Source organism: Barbatula barbatula (genome assembly GCF_947034865.1).
Source record: "Barbatula barbatula genome assembly, chromosome: 15".
Lineage (NCBI taxonomy): Eukaryota > Metazoa > Chordata > Actinopteri > Cypriniformes > Nemacheilidae > Barbatula > Barbatula barbatula.
Genome location: NC_136778.1, coordinates 12,577,107 through 12,596,682, shown reverse-complemented (window position 1 = coordinate 12,596,682; position 19,576 = coordinate 12,577,107). Strand labels below are relative to the sequence as shown.

Here is a 19,576-nt window from a genome sequence, read left to right as displayed (position 1 = left end):
GGGTTGTTTTAGTGTCTTAAAAATAAACTCAGGCTTTCTCTCTGTATTTTAAGATAACATGAATTACCAGGTTGCTTGTGTGGAGTAAAAGGAAAAGCATTTAACTTGTGTTTTACTGTACAACAAAACTGTGAATATTGTGTTCCCTTTAGACAGAAATTATAGAAAATAAAATCGGTCAAACAAAACAAAAGCAAAAACACTACATGAACAGCACCACAATATATACAAAATAAAACAGATTATAAAGAATAACTTATTTAACTCCAAATTTAGATGTTGAAAACAAGCCATATATCCCCAAAAGGGACCTGGACCAGTGTTTCATTAATAGTTATGGAGAGTCTAGTCTACTTGCAAATACACATTACTTTTGAATTTCAACACAATAATTGCTATAACTCTGGCACATTCTCACTAAAGGAACTCAATGAACTTCTCAGCAGTGGTGACTCAATAAATGGCTTGAGTCATGCAACAACCTCCCAACCAGACATGGCTGGTTGTTGGCAGTTGAATACCATAAACCTAACTGGGAAATTCACCAAACCAGCTGACTCAATATTTCACAGACCAATGAGAATCAAGCGCTGAGTATCTGGTCATATGACCTGCACTGGTGGATGTAAAATATATAATCTGCATGAATATACTTAACTGGTGCCAAAAATAACCTGACCTGGTAACCAGAGAGCATATCTGCTGGCAGACAATGTACAGCAAACAAACCATTTTACTAATGCAAATATGTTTGTCATTATTTCGATTTTCATCAATCTAGCAATCACGGTTTTATAATGTGAGACAGCAACATTGTTTTCACATTTCCAGTTAAAACTGGTGTGGTGAAATAGCGGAAGAGAAATCGCTATTGGTTAATTCCATCACAGCATCGGTTAAGAACTTGGAAGGACGTCAAAAGAATACACACGTGAAAGTCTCTTATCAACACTGTTTTAAAAGTTTTTTATCTGAGTTAGTAACTTGCAGATATGAAAGCGGAATGACAACGACTAAATCGTATTTAAATGATGGTTTACTCTTCAGTCTTTAAACATGGACCCCATTAACACTGCAGCACTGATACACATTACACATCATCCAGTGCATTAGGCCTTTAAAAAGAGGATGAGCTCATGTAAACAGCAAATGTATAGATGATAATGAATGATTGATAAGAGGATTTGCATGTCCACGGAGAAATGTGACATGACCACAGTTCTGCTGTTCCTTCGAGGTGTAAAGGATATGCGTTTTGGCTTGTCTCATTAAAATTTCACGCTTCTCTCACATGCCACAGGTTAAGTCGATCCATTATTCGATGTACCCGACATATGATATGCCCACACTGTCAAATGATGTCAGTCATATATACAGTATATCAAATAATATAAATCTTTGTCCCAACAAACTGACAGTCCTATACAAGATGGGAAAATCAAATGTCTCTTCACAGTTCATAAAATATAACTTTTTTAGTTTGCAATACAACTCAGTTGTTACAAGTTGTTACATTGAATTAAGGTGCAAGGTGAATCTGTTCCCATGCTCACAACAAAGCTGCAAAACAAAGCACTTGGCAACTGCATGAATACAAATATTATCACAAATACTAAACGAACACTGCACAGCTACACTGGTGTACTATACAAACATATTACACAAGTGAAGCTTCACGCACATAAATTACGCAACACACTTCAAAAAGCATTGGTTCTTTTTGGAATACATTATACAAATAATTATTTGGTCAGGATGGTCCTAGTGAAAACATTTCGTGACAGATTTGGCCTTTAATTCTAAAGCCAGCATCTGGTATACATACGCGTGTTTGGAAAGCAGTGATATAGATGTATTTGAAGATGAGTCAAATAAACAAGTTGACTTAAGGGAATTTATCCGTGGTAAAGCATCATCCTTGCATTTCTAATAAATAAGGCATTGCTGGCTTATTGTTGGCCGATTGCAGTTCTGGTGCCGTGTAAGTGAAGTCTTTAAAGTCGTCCTGGTTGAAAGGGAAAAGTCTGTCTTCTATGGGGGTAAGAGAGGGTTCCTCTTGGGTAAAATCAGTGTCGAAATTGTTGACATCTTCAATAGATTCCTACAGAATACAATAAAACGTCAGGAAGATCAAAATACATTGCATTGGATTAACATCTTAAATCAATACACATTTTCAGAATGCGAACTGTAGCTCGATCAGAAGCACGTATCGCTTACAACACTCTCGGAAACACAAAGACGAATCAAATGTAAAACTGGCACCTTAAAACACTTTGGTATATGGCAAGTAAATGTGGTGTGGTAGACTTGACTTACTATTCGAGGAATGAAAGGAGGTTCGATCTCTCGTCTGCTCAGCTTCTCCCAGTCGAGTCCCGCAAAGAACGGATGTGCAGCGATGGCCTCTTCTCCTCCATCTCTGGGCATGCAACCCAATCGGCAGGGTGGCTCTCTGGTGAGCAACTAGGCAGAGAGCAAACATCACTCATTGAGGTTCATAGTTCAAAGATATTGAATGTTCTTTTGGTTTTCATGTGCTGTTGCATAGCAATTGAGCAGTATGACTAGATATTATCTAGTTCAAAAATGTATACAAATGGAGGCAGTTCACACAGTATTTACAAAGCATGTTGTTAGTTTGCACAAAACCATTTATTTATTAACACATTTTTTTTGTTAATCATTGAGTCAGTGTTTATCCTCCACTAATGCCAGTGACCTCTACCCCAGTCACGTGATGTTAATCCCAATACCATGACACAGCTTTAAAACTCTTCAAGGACCGAGTAAAATACACCAAAGAAAAAAAGAAAAAGGAACAAGAGATTCATATCACATCCCATCAAACAACAAAAGTGGTGTCAGGACTCACAAACATTACAATGTAAGCATACAGCTTGTTGTCTATCTTAAAGATCTTTCCATATAGATACTGAACAGTAAGGAGGTCAAGTATAAAAAGGCTGCAGAAATCACGCCCCATCTCCGACCTAGCCAGTCAGATCTCAGTGTATTACATACAGTGGTGTGCAGTGTATTAACTGGGCCATTCAATTAGCCAATCGGTTTTACTCTGTAGGCTCTGTAGGGTCTCACTGCACGTCACTGCTGATTACAGTGTCCGCCTATAGCTTATGTAATACGACACAGAGGGCAGAGATAGTCTGCTGTATTGAGATCCGGTCAGCTGTCAACCTGACTCTGATCAACCTGGCTATTTTGTTTACTGCAATGACTTATCAATATGTAACAGGAAAAGGTGGTTTATTCATGGGAAAGTTCTACAAGGAAAGTTTGAGATTTCACAACATGGTTGTCGTAGATCTGACGCATGAAACCAGGTTGTGTCATCTTGTTAAAGAAAACAAAGAAACTTATAACACCACCAGACATTTTTTATAATGTTTCTACAATAAAACTGAATGATAACTTGGCCTGTCAATAATTCAGATAGACTTTAAATAAAATGTCCTTTCGTGCTCCACAGAAGATAGTAACTGGAACCGATTGAGGATGAGTATAACAGCATTTTCATTTTTCAAATGAACTATCCCTTTCGTCAAACAAAGGTACTAAGGTACAAAAAGTGTTTGAAAACAGATTTTACTCAAAAGTAGAATGTTTCTGACAAAGATTGAACTCACCCCTCTAAGAATGTCCTCTGCCTCATTGCTGAGCCAAGATGAAAAAATGACCTCATCTCTGAGGATACACTCGAAGAGCTCGTCCTCAGTCTCTGCTTCAAATGGAGCGTGACCTGACAGCATCTCGTACAGCAACACGCCAAGAGCCCACCAGTCCACTGACACACCGTACGGTTCCTCCAGGATGATCTAAAACAAAAACACAATATACAACATTTTCACACAGTGCATTCTGGGAATAGCAAACACCCCTTTAAGTATTACCCACAATCGTTCAGAAGTTCTCACCTCAGGTGCAATGTAATCTGGAGTTCCACAGAAAGTGCTAGTTAGTCTTCCTTCTAAAATGTCCATTTTGCACATGCCAAAATCTGCCAGTTTGCAGTGGCCATCTCGGTCCAGGAGCACATTATCCAGCTTCAGGTCCCTTTTTGGGAAAACACATGAAAGGACCATTATTATTGTGAAACATTTTAACCGTATAATAGGTCAACCTCCTTGCTCTTAAGAGCTCCTGTAAAGAGGTCCTGAAATTCAAGTTCACCTTTTGACTGCTTTGGCTTTAGGACATCGCTAAAGTAATGATCTAAAACTTGACCTGAAAACACGTTCCAACTTTACAGCCGTTATAAGTAAATTCATTCAGAAAGTCACAAGTGGAAAAACAAACATGCCCAAAACAAAACACAGCAAATACACAAATAGGGAATTGACAAAGTTCGGGGTTGGCCAAGTTCAAATGGTATTGACACGGTGTGTAACACAAATACCCGTGAGCTTGAACAAGGCTAAATGAACACGAGGAGGATTCAATCTCCTGTCATCAGAGAAGAGAGGCATGATTGACCTAATGGAAACACATAAACTGGATCAACAGCGTCCGTGCGACATAGCTTCACAAGGAAACTTGGTTTAATTTAATTGGCTAGCAATTATCGGTTCACATTAGCAGGCAGCTATTTTACAATGTTTATTTAACCCGCTTTGTTGAATGATAAAACTCTAGCTGTAAGGGCGGAACTGGGGGATAAATTGCTGATTTCTTTAAATATTCTAAAGGAGAATTTGTCTACATATAAAAAACGGTTAGATCTGCAAAATCAAAGTATCTCTCTAATGTTACCGTTGATAACTCTCATAGACCAGCAGTACTGTTCAATACTATCAATGCTGTGTCGAACACTCCCCAAGCTACTAGCTTAGAGCCCTCTGTTGACGTGTGAGGAATTGTTACACTTTTTTGATAACATTTAGGCAGTTAGAGATAATATTACTATCCTATCTTTGTTATTATCCATTTCCACTTAGTGTCGGATGTTTTTAATCAGTTTGAGCTGGTGTCTCTGGCCTCATTGAGAGAGATTATGGTTAAAATGAGATCATTCTCAATTTGTCGCCCCTTGTTTTTTTAAAATAATCTTTTGAAATTATTGGGGCGAAAATTTATTAATATTAGAAATTATTAATAGTAGCCTGGCCTCTGGAATTGTAACTTAGTCTTTAAAACATGCAGTGGTGGAACCAGTAATCAAAAAATCTAATCTGGATGCATCAGTTCTTGCTAATTTCAGGACTTTCGACACTTCCATATATTTTCAAACTTCTGAAGAAGGTTGTGGTCGGAAAATTGCTGTCATTTTTTTATGTACATGGTATTCATTAAATGTTTCGGTCCGGGTTTAATTCTTTTCATAGTACAGAAATTGCGTTGTTAAAGGTTTTTAATACTTTGATTACATGCTTAGAACTATACGTTGGTATTAAGGGTAATGCATTGAGATGGTTTAGATCCTATTTGTCTGATAGAACTATCTCAGTTCGTGCCTCTTTCACGTGTGAGGTCCCCCATGGCTCCATTTTGAGGCCAATTCTTCTTTCCCTATTCTCTTAGGACATCTTTTTTGGAAATTTGATATTTCTTTTCATTGTTATGCAGATGACACGCAATTTGATCTGCCTTAGAAACAGAAAGATATTGGCTCTTTAGCGACACTACTGAAGTGCCTTGAGGAAATCAAGGCCTGGATGGCACTAAATGTCCTTAATTTGAATGAAAATGAAATGGAAGTTATGCTGTTTACGCCGGGAGGTACATGTGAGTCATTAGATTTGTACTTTGGTTAATTTAGACCACTTGTGAAGCCCTATGTTTGAAATGTAGGTATATCATGGAGTGCGATTTTAAATTGGACAAACAAATAGTTTGGACAAACTCGGTAGTCGAATCTAGGTTTTTCCAACTGAACTCACTCACCAAGGTGAAATCTTTCATGTCTCCAAATTTTTTTAAAGAATTTTGCATTATTTTTATTTTAACATGTCTGGAGTATTGTATTAGCCTATATATAGGCATTCGTCAGGCTTCTATTTCCAGACTGCAGATGGTTAAGAATGCAGTTGCAGGCCTGCTGACTGGTCCACGAAAGTGGCAACACATTACCCCTGTTCTCAGCCCGAGGCTCTGATAGATTTCCCCTCTACATTAGACTGGCCCAGACACTTGCTATTTTTAAATCTACTCTAATGTTTTACAGTCATTTGGCATTTGATGTGATGTGAGAGCTGCTTCCTTTTATTGTTTTATTGTCTTTCTTGTACTGTGATTGTCTGTCTCATTGATAATTTTATTCTTTATGCATGTACACGTGCTGTCTTTAAAAAAGTGCTTTAGAAATAACTTTGGCTTGAATATAACTCAAGTGATGTAAAAACATTTTATTGACAATGCTGTGAATAATGGGCCTCATTGATGAATCAAAGGAATATGACAAAAATATGTGTAAAGTGTGTTAAACCATTTTTATATACATTTAATTGAGAAATATTTGAAGAAAATCGACCAAAATCTTTACAAGATGTCTTTGTGGGTATTTCATCATCGCTAGAGCATGAATGATGAGACATGCTGAGTCTCACGCCTGCAGTGGTGGAGTGCTGGCAGAAAATGACAGCGTGGCACCATTTGCCACAGACCAAATCTGCAGCCGGAAAACTGGCAGTGAAACTACAGAGCCTGAAATCTGGAAAAAAATTCACCCTAACGTCCAGAGAATTACATAGAACTTTGTCTGCTCTTGGGATATACAGTTAGGAGTGTAGCTTTAGCAGCTGCAACAGTTTACAAATAAAGTAAACAGCCCTTTGCACGAGTTCTCAGTGTACAGCAGGCCGAAGTACAGTATAATGCATTTTCGCTGTCAGCATACTGTCACTCCTCAGATTAAAGCAGAGGCAGATTGTAAACAGCATTACAAGATCATGTGTAAGTACGGTAAAGGTGGAGATGACTGACTCAGGTCACTCAATCATCGTACTGCTGAATTAGTACACTGAATTACAGCAAAACCTATAAAGACTAAAAATCAATCTGAAATTCAATGTTACATTAAAATCGGTAGCTGTAGCTCAGATGGTGACAGCAGTGCAAAGGTGTGGTTTGGAAGGGAGCGCTCATGGACTACATAAATTGGGTAAAAGCATCTGGCAAATGAGTAGATGTCATTTTGTAATTTATTGAATGCTAAATTGTAAAATCAGAGCAGAGTGCAGGGCACATTCTCTCTCTCCCGAGTAAACAGCTTATGTAATAAGATATTGTATTCTATGTCAGGCAGTGAATGAGTTGCCCGTGATGTCAGCTCGGGCCCTCCCTCAAAATATCTCTACAGTAAATGCTCAAAGACTCTTCAAAAACATCTCTCTACAGCCTCTACAGCCTTGTTTTATAGCTTTATTGTAATTAATCGACATAATTGGTCAATAAGAGGGAAAGGAAATGTCAGGGTGGTTGTAAAAGGGGCTGTGCGATCATACGGATGACTTGAGGTCAGCAGAGTTCACTGAGACAATGAATGCTCGTAAATACCAGAAGCCTCATAGGAGTGATTTGTTTATTTTCGGGTCGGGCTAGGCTCTATTACAGGGTTGTTTGGAAAGCTTATTCAGGTAGGCAAAGGTCATGTGATTAGAGCCAGGAAGTGCATGATGTACAGGAAGATTGAGCTCGGGCGGAGACTGTCTGAAATTATACTACAGGGTAGGACATGCGTAGATAAGAACCTTCTCACATGCGCGCAAAAGCAAATAACTGTGGGCAGCAACATGGGGGTGTGAACAGCAGCAGACACATGCGCATTACGAATTGTGTACATTCTTTCCTTTTTGCATTGTACTTTATAATATAATGTTGCAAACTTTCCACCAGAGATAAACAGTATTTAAAGACGAGGTAACGTGCTATTTCGTGCATTCTGACATCTTTACACCGTTAAACGGATTGCAGTTTCCTAACAAGGTTTCTCAGTCCCTTATTTGAGAATTCTCCCGGAATAGAACGCCCATGGGTCATCCAGGGAGCGAAAGAGCTCCACAAGTGCAAGCATGAGATAAAGAGCACGCCCACGCATCAACAAGCCAGCGTCAGAAAGAGCACGCCCATCAATGCCCTGACGGAATCCTAGCTGTGTTTGTTTGCTCACGGTATTTCTGCGATGAATGTTATATAAACGGTGGATATAACGCTGTATTCGGAGATCGTTTGAAACTGATAAATGGCGAGGTCCCAGCGCCAAAAGTCATATGTCTGCGTTTTGTTGCCGATCGGCATTTACAGTATGTGCATAATGTAAACAACACAAATTTTATAGTGAATCAATGTGATATGTATTGTGTGCTCGTGCTGTAGTTCCGCTCCCCCTGCACGCCCCAGGCTCTCGTCTTTTTCAGGAAATAATCGCACAGCTGTATCTGTCTTTAATACATTTTATCAAACTAAATAACTTCGAAGATACAAAGTATGGAATACTACTGTATAGGAACTCAAGATTAATATGAGATTGGAAAGAAACTGCGTGTGTGACATCATCTTTAAGGATTAGACAAATACAAGGATATACAAGGTATGACATGATTTATAAGAGCATGTTTGTACTTGTATGCAAATGTGTAGACACACTAGTGTGTTACATGAGACACAAAATGGCTGACCTGTAAATGATGCCTTTGGAGTGAAGGAACTTAAGTGCCAAAGTGATCTCTGCGGCGTAAAACTGTGCTCGTGGCTCTCCAAAACGCCTGGACTTCTGGATGTGGAACATGAGGTCACCGCCATTTACAAACTCCATGACAAAGAATAACCGCTCCTGAGATATGAAAAACAAATGTGTGCTGCAATTCATTTAGTTATTTATAATTCACATGTTACAGAGAATAAAGAGAAAAAGATATTTGTGTGTTGTGAACACTTAAAATGTGTGTAAGGTGAAAACTAGTATGTGCGAGTCAACGTAGGTCTTGCATCACTTCCTCCCCACATTTCCCCAACACATCTGTGAGGTGTGACTTCAGTATGTTTGTGCTGCAGACTTCCAGTTCACGTCACTTCACAGCAGTACATACAGTATGTCACGTTAGTGATGACGTGCTTCCATCTGCTGTTCAGATTTGGTATTGCAACAGTGACACTGATGGCTTCTAACTGCAATCTTTAAGTGGCTAAATCCTAAAAACGAGTCAATGCAACAGTTCTTGACTTCAAATCTAAATGGTCTATAAGCATTAAATAAATGCTGAATAATTCAAATAAAAACAACATTCATTGACTTTAAATGATAGTTCAGCCAACAAAAAGTGGTTAAGCACCTATAAAAGATACTCGTTGTTTTCACTGAATAACACACTTTCCGATGTTTTTAAAATAGAAAAATATCAACTTCACATCTGTGCTCCTGCCTATGTGATTGTTTTATTATGATATTCGGAGAAAGAGCACAGTTCTAAAGCATATTACTTAAAGGCCCATTGCGTAATTTTGTAGGATCTATTGACAGAAATCTAATATAATAGATTACTAGAATAGAGAACGCTGTCTTCAGAGGTGTATAAAGACCTAACATGGCGAAACCTTATGTTTTTATTACGTTAGTATTAGCTATTTCTATCTACATACACCACGGGTACCCTTGCATGGAATTGGCCATGGTGTTTCTACAGTTGCCCTAAATAGACAAACTGCTCTATAGGTTTGCACCCTCACCACTAGATGCCGCTACAATCTCCACATTGCTCCACTAAGGGTAACTTGTGATTTATGCCAGTGTTTTGTGTGTGTATAAACTCAAATGGGTCATGATTTTTTTGGTTATAATCAAATTCAGTGTACTATGATCACATCAACAGTTAAAACTTCTCGAGTCCAAAAACACCACTATTTAAAACCAAACTAAAAAACAGGTCTTAAACATATAGCATGCACATCAACACATGAATGGAGAAAATGTATACCCGCCCATGTCAGGGCGAGGTAATAAGAATGAAGCTGTTTATATTAATTATTATTATCATCACTAAACCTTATAAAACTACTTCACCGCTTTAAGTCGCTTTGGATAAAAACCTCTACTAAATGACTAAATGTGTCCCCATTGAATCTGATGTGTGTGTACAGTTGTGAAGTCTTACGGCGTTCTGAAAGCAGTAGTAGAGTTGTGTGAGGAACGGGTGCTGGTTGGCCAAAGTCAGCACTCTCTTCTCAATCATGGTCGCTTCAACATCATCGTCTTGCAATATGACGTCCTTCTTCAGCATTTTCACCGCAAAGACCCTGTGGTCACTTTTCAAACGGGCCAGCATCACCTACAAACACACAAGTATAACAAATCACTTGATATTTAGCGATGGCCTTTTGTGAAAATTTTAATGTAAAGTGGAGTCTGTGCTGTTTTTAAGACCGTCGGTCAGCACCGTTTCTGAGCATTTTCTCCTTGAACTACTATAGTTTACCTTTCCAAAACTGCCTTTTCCCAGCACCTGCAAGAAACTGAAGTCTTCCAAACCCACTGTAACAGTTTCCTCCTCCTGCTCCTCTTGTGTCGATTTAACAGAGCTATTTGGAGTGACTTCTGTTATATGCATCTGTGAAGAAATGTGGGGGAAACACTAAGTTAAAGAAGTACATTTATAACTAAAGACACTTTTTAAGACAATTCTAAAGCAGTTACTTCAGACGCTCGCACGGAGAGTCTGCTTGCTTGTAAACCAATCTCTGCTAGTTTGTTGGCCAGCTCAGCGCTGTTCACGCCGCAGTTTGGTGCAACGTTCTGCTGACAGCGTTTATGGACGTTCATCTTGCAACCTGGATAAATCCACGGCAAACACAAAACACAACAACAGTGTTTTACCACAAAGTACGTGTTTCACCTGTATACCAATACCTCAGCTAAACATGTGCTTACTCTTGCAGTGGAGACCCTGTTTCACTATTCCATAAAGGAGAGATCCACAATGGTTACAGTACGTGGGAACTTTGTAGTTGTGCTCCCGGAACTGATGCGGCAGGTTGATGCCGAATCCCTGGCGTTGGCTCTGCTGACAAATAAGTGTGCGTGTGGGAAATTGCTTCAAACATTGATGACATAATCTCATGTAAACAAACACCTGCATACCTCATAGGTTTTCTTCATACGTGGACACTCGCTTACGACCAAATCGTGGCACTTCTTATGGACCACACATGTGCACACTAGAGAAGTGAGACATGAGCACTAAGCAATGAAGTTAACAAGCAAATGTGTGAATGTTCTTAAAGGGCTAGTTCACCAAAAAAATGTCATTCCCTCATGTCATTTCAAACCTGTATGACTTTCTTTCTTCTGTATAAAAGGAAGAAATTTTGAAGGACTTTAGAAGCCAAACAATTTTGGGCCCCATAAGACTTTCATTGTATGGACACAAACCCAACAAGATATTTTTCATAATATCTTCTTTTGTGTTCCACAGAAGAAAGAGTCATATACAGGTTTTGCAGAATGTGAGCGCAGATGAATATATAAGAGGTGTTTCAGTTTAAGTGGACTATCCCTTTAAATCAGGTATATTTTAGACTAGTATATAAATGATAGGATACATTAAAACATTGGAATACAATTGGTAATTTACTAGCAGCAACCCTCACCCTGACACTGGTAACCTTGCTTTCCAAACACACCCCTGTAAAAAAGGCAAATTAGTGAATATTTACAGTTGTTACAAGATAATAAATAAGGTTGATTTGATTCTTTGCATGTTCATGGATATGTGTTTTGTGTTAAGTCTCACCAGATGAAGTTTTTGCAATGGCAGCAAAATGTAGGCTGAGGGAGGAAGGTTGCCATGAATTTATGGCCATTGACCTGATGAACCTTTCTTCTCTTTAAAGCTTTCTGCCTCCTTCTGGTGAATTCTCTGTGCTTCTTGATTCCACTCTCTACAGCTTTATCTGGTACAGTTAGGCAGTTCATGTAAATTGTGGGTGAGTAATAGTGCCACATGGACAGATGCAAGAAAAAATAGCTTGTTCAAAACAACTAACCATCAGTAAATGAGCCGGTGAGAGAAATGCAGACATACACACTTCCCTCTGGTTCAAGATTCACCTGGAAGAAAAGTTAACAACTTAACTATATATATTTGTATATACATAAAAACATGTAAAAACAGGAAACTATGTACTGTTTAAATATGGATATTCTGAATAAGTTTTACAGTTTTAATTTAATTAAAATGTTGTACTGCATTGTGTAACATTAAAGGGGATGTGCAACGGTGTTTCATGCATTCGGACTTCCTTACAATGTTAAAAATGCTGTCAAAAGACAAGTTGGACGTATAATGTAGTATTTCTGTGCTCGATACACTCACCCAAGGTTCTTTTAGGTTTCGTTTTTACATGAAAAACAGTTACATAACTTTTCTTAGATCCGAATACTTATGGGGCAATTCTCCCGGAAAAGCACACCCCTGGCAAGGCAATAGAAATAGCCCACCCAAGCGTCTACCGACAAATTATAGGACACCCGCTACATTGGCTGCGCTGCAGCTTGATACTCTTGCGATAGTGAGAGAAGTTGAGGTGTGTTTGTTTGTTCACGGCATTTCAGTTTAACGGTGGATATAACGCTGAATTTGGAGATCGTTTGTAACTGATAGATGAAGCAGTCCCAGCGCTAAAAGATGCTGGACATGAACCGCACACGGTAAGTGAAACTGTGTCATATGTCTGTGTTTTGTTGGCATTGTGTGCGCAACGTGCTTTATTCCGCCCTCACAAACCGTCGTATGTTTTCGGAAATAATCATAAAGCTGTATCTGTCTTTTACAAATGTGATCAGACTAAAGACTCTGCAGATATTTTAAGGGAACGATACTATTTTGTAAGTACTCAAGATTAACATTAAATATGCAGAAAATGAGTTACGGCCACTTTAATGCGAATGTCCATTAAATATACAGATAAAGGTAATTTTCTGCTGTGTTATTCATACATTTTTATTTAAAGCTTTGTGATCTTACTACAGTCACGATAAAGTATCACATCATTACTTTATAACAACATTTTAACAAAAATAACGAGGGTCTGATGTATTGTAGACATGATGTTATATCCTGGAAGAAAGTCTTCCGAAACACAATAAGGCCACCTAAAATAGAAAATATTATTTGTATATAGTTTTATATAGATTATATATATAGATTCACAAAGTTCAGTTGCTTTTATCACCTGTAATGAGGCAGTTTAAACACACATCTGACAAACAAAAAAATATAAATAAAACCCATTCAAAAGATTTCTAAAGAAGCTTCAGACTTTTGTGCACTCGGCTGATAACCTCTACGTTTAACCATGACACAATCAGGTAACAGAATTTGTTTTTGGAGCGGAACGGAGGATGTGGTTACTTGAACTTACAGACCACGGATTTGAAATATAAGAAAACGCTTTGAACTTGTACTCCTCAGTCATGTAACCGTCCTGTAATCCTTAATGCATGTAAGCTTATTTGGTACATTGCATTTAACTGCATAACATATACAGAATCATACGGCATGTTCCTCCTAATGTTGATCTATCACCATCTCAGTTATTCTGCGTCCCTGTCTGTCTTCTGAAAGGGATTCTCGTAACATGATGCAATACAGGGAAAGCCGGTCAAGCTGGTCCAGGGAGTCAAGTTAATAACACGCACCAGCAACAACACAACGAGCACTTTAAAAGCTGTGTGGGCATGTGAGCCCTTGTGAACTAACAACATATATATTAAGTATATACAAAATTTTACCTCCTTTAATCGATCATGTTTTTTTTATGTAAAATATAAATTTTATCCAACCAGGTCCACCAGACACCGAAAAATTGTCATGTTAAACAACTTGGAAAACTTGAGATGCACGAGACGGTGTATGATAGATGGTAAAATGGACAAAAAGAGGAATCTAGTTGAACAACATTTTGTACTGATGGTATGTGAGTTTGTGAACGCTGACAGCAGGGAGACACGCACACATGTACAGGTGGCTTATCTATGGTGATAATAACATTACGTAAACTGCATACAGTACATGTCACCTTTACCCGCTGTTCTAAATGAATAATGAAAACAAAGATTAATGAGGTAAAATATTTACCTTGAAATAACTCACAGATTTATGTAACTCTTTTAATGTGAGTTAAATGGAGAACTTGAGTATGTGTGCAATGGGAAATAACCAGAAGCTTGTATGCCATTCATATGAGGCTTATAGGCAATAATAACAATTTATATACCAAAAGCCTTCATACTGGATTTAGATTTTTGTGTCATTTTATGCATGTTTTTCAAGTTAACAAAAAAGGACCAGGACAAAATACGGGCAGACCCCCTTTTTTCCAGGCCCAATGGGTAAAGTATATAGTTGACGTTAATAGACCCTCACAGTCACCACAGGGCTGGGAAAATACATGCGGCTATCTGCATCAATCGTCAATAATGCTAAAACTGTCAAAATCTGTTCTGACCACATTTTAGATATTGTATTAGCACCTTTTATGACATATCGCTTATTGCTACCTGAATTCTATATAGGTCACTTTGGATGAAAGCTTCTGCTAAATGTAAATGCTATTCGCTACAAAGGCAAGGCAGATCAGGAGCATAAACCACACATCACAGCTCAAACAGTTTAACAATAGATATAAAAGCAGGTTCGTCTCTCAGAGTTTCCGTGATGTATGGTGGGGTGCAACGTGTGGTTTTGTGCACACAACCTAGTTACTGCACAAGTGAAAGAGTCAGACCCTCATGTATATCAGCAGTGTGAGTCAACAACTACAAGGAAATGTGGTATTGATGGGTGCTAACTGTCTAACTAACATGCTAATTACAATTCAATGTGAATACCTAAACTAAAGTATTGTTTGTGGTAAAAGAAATGTGTGAATAGATTCCCATGCATCAGATAGCCTAACATCACATTGGCAAAAGCCGACACATAACCAGTAGGGAGTAACAAAGACCATTATAGTTTCCATTAAAACCAATACAATTTCCATTAGGATGTCTTTAACGGTTTGCATTGTTTTTTAAGCAGGGATTTGTCAAGATCTTAACATTAACAAAAATGAAAAGCTGGTACAGCACAGCAAAAGATCTTTGAGAACATGAACTAAATACTTATTTGAGAAACTCTGGTGTGCCAACTTTTTTTTGTGGTTAAGCACCCCCTTTAAGCTTCATGCTGGCTAGATGTGCTCAGAATTAAAAATCGTCAAACTCCACAATAGTCTTTACTGTTGTACAATAGGGCTGTGACGAGATCTCAAGAGAACGCAATATCATCACGCAAAAGGGACCCGCAGATATGATGCATTTTTGTAGGCCAACCCAGTTAGCGGCGCTGCGCACAGGTTCCCTCAATCGATTTTTCCCATAGACTTTTGGAAGATCGCAGAAATAAGCTCTGTGATTAACAAACGTTTATGATGTTTAAACCTTTTGTTTATTTGTTAATCTTTACAAATAAACACCACATTTGTTACTTTTGAAACCGAATTACAATCGGCAGAAGTAAAAAGCTAACCCGGTGCTATAACCAGACCAGAGTTAAATGAAGAGTAACATGCTACTACATCCATTGTGCCTTCTTTATACTGTTAAACGTGCTGGATTCTCAAGCTTAACATGGTCTGCCAGCACTACAACCTGTTTCGGAAAGTTTTTTATAAGTCTGGATCCCTGTTTTGAAACAAGGATCCTCTGTTTTTATTGGCCATTCTCCTGGACGAGCACGCCCATCAGCGTGTTTTACTCTGGATTTTCAAGTCGCATGCAACTAAAGGACGAGGCGGTGCCAACGATATAAGTGACTGTTCTGAACCACAGCCGGTAAGTGAAACTTTGTGAAATATCTGTTTTGCTAGCAATCAGCGTTTCACTGCGTGTAATGTAAACAACAGGATATTTTTTTTAAATAGAAAATACAAAGCGTTACTTTCTATTATATTGTGTGTGAAATTATTGCTTTTTAAAGTCTTACCAATGTATGGTACGGCACAGGATTTCAATTGTGTTGTAATCTTTTACGTGAGCTTTCACAAGAAATACATGCCCGATCTGAGCGTTACAGTCAAGTCCATAAATGTTTGTAAGTATGAATAACACATAGCCTACTGCGGATGAACAGTCTCTTTGGGATTATGTAGGCCTAATGATGCATTTACAAGCATTACACCTTTAAAAAACGGGCAAATGCAGAAGACAATTAAAGCATTATGAATGGTGATTTATACTATTTTAGCGGCAAAGCTTACGAGGACTAACGATGTTTACCATATAGAGACGTTTATATGTAGTCGTCGCTGCTGTGGTTCTTCTACTACAGACTCGGGGTCCGATTCTGGATCATATATGTAAGGCTCGATCAAACTGTAAGCCATAGTTAACGTTATGACAGCAACAAATCTTTTTGGTACAGTATTTACATCAATGCAACAGCTGGCGGACGTCAAGTAGAGGCTGCGCGTACTCGTCTTTAGCCCCGCCCATTGGAACGTCCCCCGGAAGATCGGCTTTCTTCGGAAATAATCGTACATCTGTATCTATCTTCTGCAAATGTGAGAAAACTAAACACTTTTCAGAGATATGAAGAACGCAATACTACTCTACAGGTGCTCAAGATTTACATAAGATTGCCAGAACCGTCTTATTTAACCCCTCCTTTAAGGTCGCTCCATATATCGTCCCCATCACCGGGCCTTCACCCTTTTAAACTTCATTAAAAATGTGTTCCATGATAAGTAACTACATCGTGAATTAATCCGCATCTACGTTTTAATAGATTTCTGCCATGTCGCATTATTTGCGATCTTCTTAAGCGCGATGACGTCTAACGTCACTTTTAGCAACTTGTTAGCAACCGCTGTTTTTAAGACACAAGGCTTAAAAAATCACGAGCGGGCTACAACCGGTGTGTTTTATGTCATAGAATAAAACGCGAAAATATTTAGAGTTTTTGTCCACCACAGACCTTATTTCAGGCGATTTACAAAAAATATAGACTTTGGAGCAATGGAACCGGAAGACCTAAAACGCTAACTCACTTCCGCGATTTGCATAAAGAAACACGTCATCTGCGTTTAAATAATTGGTACCCAATTGACATGATGGGGTGCTGGGCTCGAAATTGCGAGTATTATAATCGCATATTCAACCTAAATTTTATAATACATAATTCCTCAAAATATATTTGGGAGCATTTGTGTGAGTACAAAATTTGTTGTGGTGTGGCCTGTTTTCATTACCGTACAGAGCATAAAACATGATGTGTTAATGTAGTTTTAACTGTTTCTCCAAAGGCTATGAGGGTTTAGTCAGTGGACCAAGGAGGATTGACATTGTGATCGCCACCTCTGCTCGAGCAGTTAAGCACCACGCAAAATCATATACAGCTCTTTACTAAAAACTGCGCATGTTGCAGGAACATTTTGCAATTTACATATAGTTTATTACTGATAACATAATTCATTAAAATAGAAGTTTAATTTGTTTCATGAAGTACAAGTTGATTTTATAATGACTGCATTTTGTGTTTTAAGGTGAATAAAAGACAAATTTCCCTATGTATTTCATCATTGAGGATTCCTTTAAAAAAGTCTAAACAACTCGTTCTCGTGAACAGAGTCTCGTGTCGTGGGATAAGTGTCTCGTCACACCCCTACTGTACAATTTATCATCATACAGAGTGCACACTCACCCATCCCTCAAATGTTTGTCTGCTGTTTGACGACTTTAACAAATCCTCAAACTGGATCCTGTAATTGGATACAAAGTCGTCGTATCCGATTGGGGTGCTGTGAAACACCGCCAGCTCCAGCTCTTTGCCATTAGAGATGTATGGACAGAACTCTTCGTTGAAGAAGGGTCGGCTGGTTTTCACCTTTGTGGCGGTCTGTGCAACTTTCACGTTGTCTACTTTCACAACTATGTAGGGATCCAGGTGGCTTTTCTTTTGAAAGGTGTGCCGGGTCGAAAAATGAGTCGGCTTCAAATTCACCGCTTCGCCGATACGAAGCCTCAAGTATCCTTTGAAATGCATTGCTCCAACATTCAGTGTCGATATGTAATCGATACAAATTATCAAAACAAAATAGCAATCGCAAAGTTACAGTTAGAAAGTCATAAATAATACGTCTGAATGAAAGGGAAATAAAATGTCAATTCCGACCATTCATCCGGACGACCATTTTAGAAGAAATTATATTCTTATAAATATCCAGTGACGTTAGATGCGCGTAATATAGCCTCACGACTAGTCTAGGAAAGTTTCCACACGAACAAAAACATAAAGCAAGTCTCTCCGCAAACGAACCCAGATAAAAAGTATAAAAATCACAACAGTCGCAAACAGCTAAATGTTGAGCTTTCGTCCTTGCAGGAAATCGACTGTGGGGCTCTCTCTCTCTCTCTCTCTCTCTCTCTCTCTCTCTCTCTCTCTCTCTCTCTCTCTCTCTCTCTCTCTCTCTCTCTCTCTCTCTTTCTCTGAGTGTGGTAGAAAAGCTCGGCTACATTCCTCATTCCGTCACTATGCGCTCATATTTTACCGAAAGCATTCAAACAATGCCGGCATAACAATCACAAAGCTGATTATTAGACACACCTCACACGGTACTTTCGAGCATCAAATCCATTCTTCTAGAAATGACAGAATACGCCCAATAGGGAAACCTACAGCAGACAAAACTGGAAAGACAGTAGCATGCACAGACTAGTCACGATACAAATGTGCTCGACTCTCATTTCAGAATGTGGTTAACCACAACACATGACTAATAATCCTGTTTACCGTAATGCTATGCACAGTTGTCCAGGAGAGGACAGTATTAGACAAAAAAGAAACAGCAATAAGGCTTTCTCATCGTGCGTAAAAAGGTCATATCATAGTACATCCTTATCTCAAACTCCTTGACATTACATTTTGTTTATAAATATAGATTTTATTCCCTAAAAGTAAGTGTTTTTTTCAAATGCACATACATTTATTGAAACCCTAACATGTACAAGTGGAGGTGTTGTTTTAATTAATGGTTGACATTAAAGTCATTATTTTTGGAGTAAACCATGTTTTAGGTGATGGATTTGAATGTTATTTTGTGATTTCTCCTTGCTGTTGCATTAGGCCTTCCTTGCAATTGACCAAAATAACTATTTACAGTGATAAATATCCCAAAATAACATTTCTCGTGGTTGCTAAAACAATTTGCTAATACTATATCTGGGATGAATCAACAATTCATATAAAACAGAGCACTAGATGTCACTGCAGCTTCAGAAAATCTCTTATGCAAGTTTGCTGCCCTTAGTTCAAATTTGTTTACAACGTAAAAACAAATCTATTTAAAGTGCTCAAGCACTAAACAATGGATTCAGTAATTGCTAGATGCCTAAATATGTACTAACAATATACTTATTTTTTTTGCTTTTAACATTCGATATTCTAGTAAAAAAAAGTAAATGCCACAATTTGTGGAGAAGTCAAAATAAAGAAATCTAGCTTTTATAAAGATCCTATAATTAATTAACATTAACTCTCTATTTAACTTTTTTAATTTGAACAATATTAAGCCTATACAGTAGTGTTAC

At 38.2% G+C, this 19,576-nt stretch overlaps 1 protein-coding gene across 2 annotated transcripts; it reads right to left on the bottom strand.

Moving 5' to 3' along the window:
- Positions 1–939: 939 nt before the first annotated feature.
- Positions 940–18,743, bottom strand: prkchb (protein kinase C, eta, b). 2 transcript variants are annotated; one of them, XM_079474690.1, is made up of 14 exons: positions 17,691–18,743; positions 11,995–12,058; positions 11,742–11,901; positions 11,599–11,633; positions 11,090–11,166; positions 10,880–11,012; positions 10,646–10,779; positions 10,428–10,559; positions 10,107–10,280; positions 8,634–8,788; positions 3,936–4,074; positions 3,648–3,836; positions 2,320–2,466; positions 940–2,101 (listed from the first exon to the last, which is right to left on the bottom strand). In XM_079474690.1, exons 1-14 carry the CDS (start codon positions 18,030–18,032, stop codon positions 1,913–1,915), a joined length of 2,070 nt encoding a protein of 689 aa, XP_079330816.1. In that variant the 5' UTR covers positions 18,033–18,743; the 3' UTR covers positions 940–1,912. The 2 variants fall into 2 exon arrangements, with proteins under 2 accessions (XP_079330816.1, XP_079330817.1); XM_079474691.1 differs by having other exon boundaries at positions 10,880–11,009; positions 17,691–18,720.
- Positions 18,744–19,576: the final 833 nt, after the last annotated feature.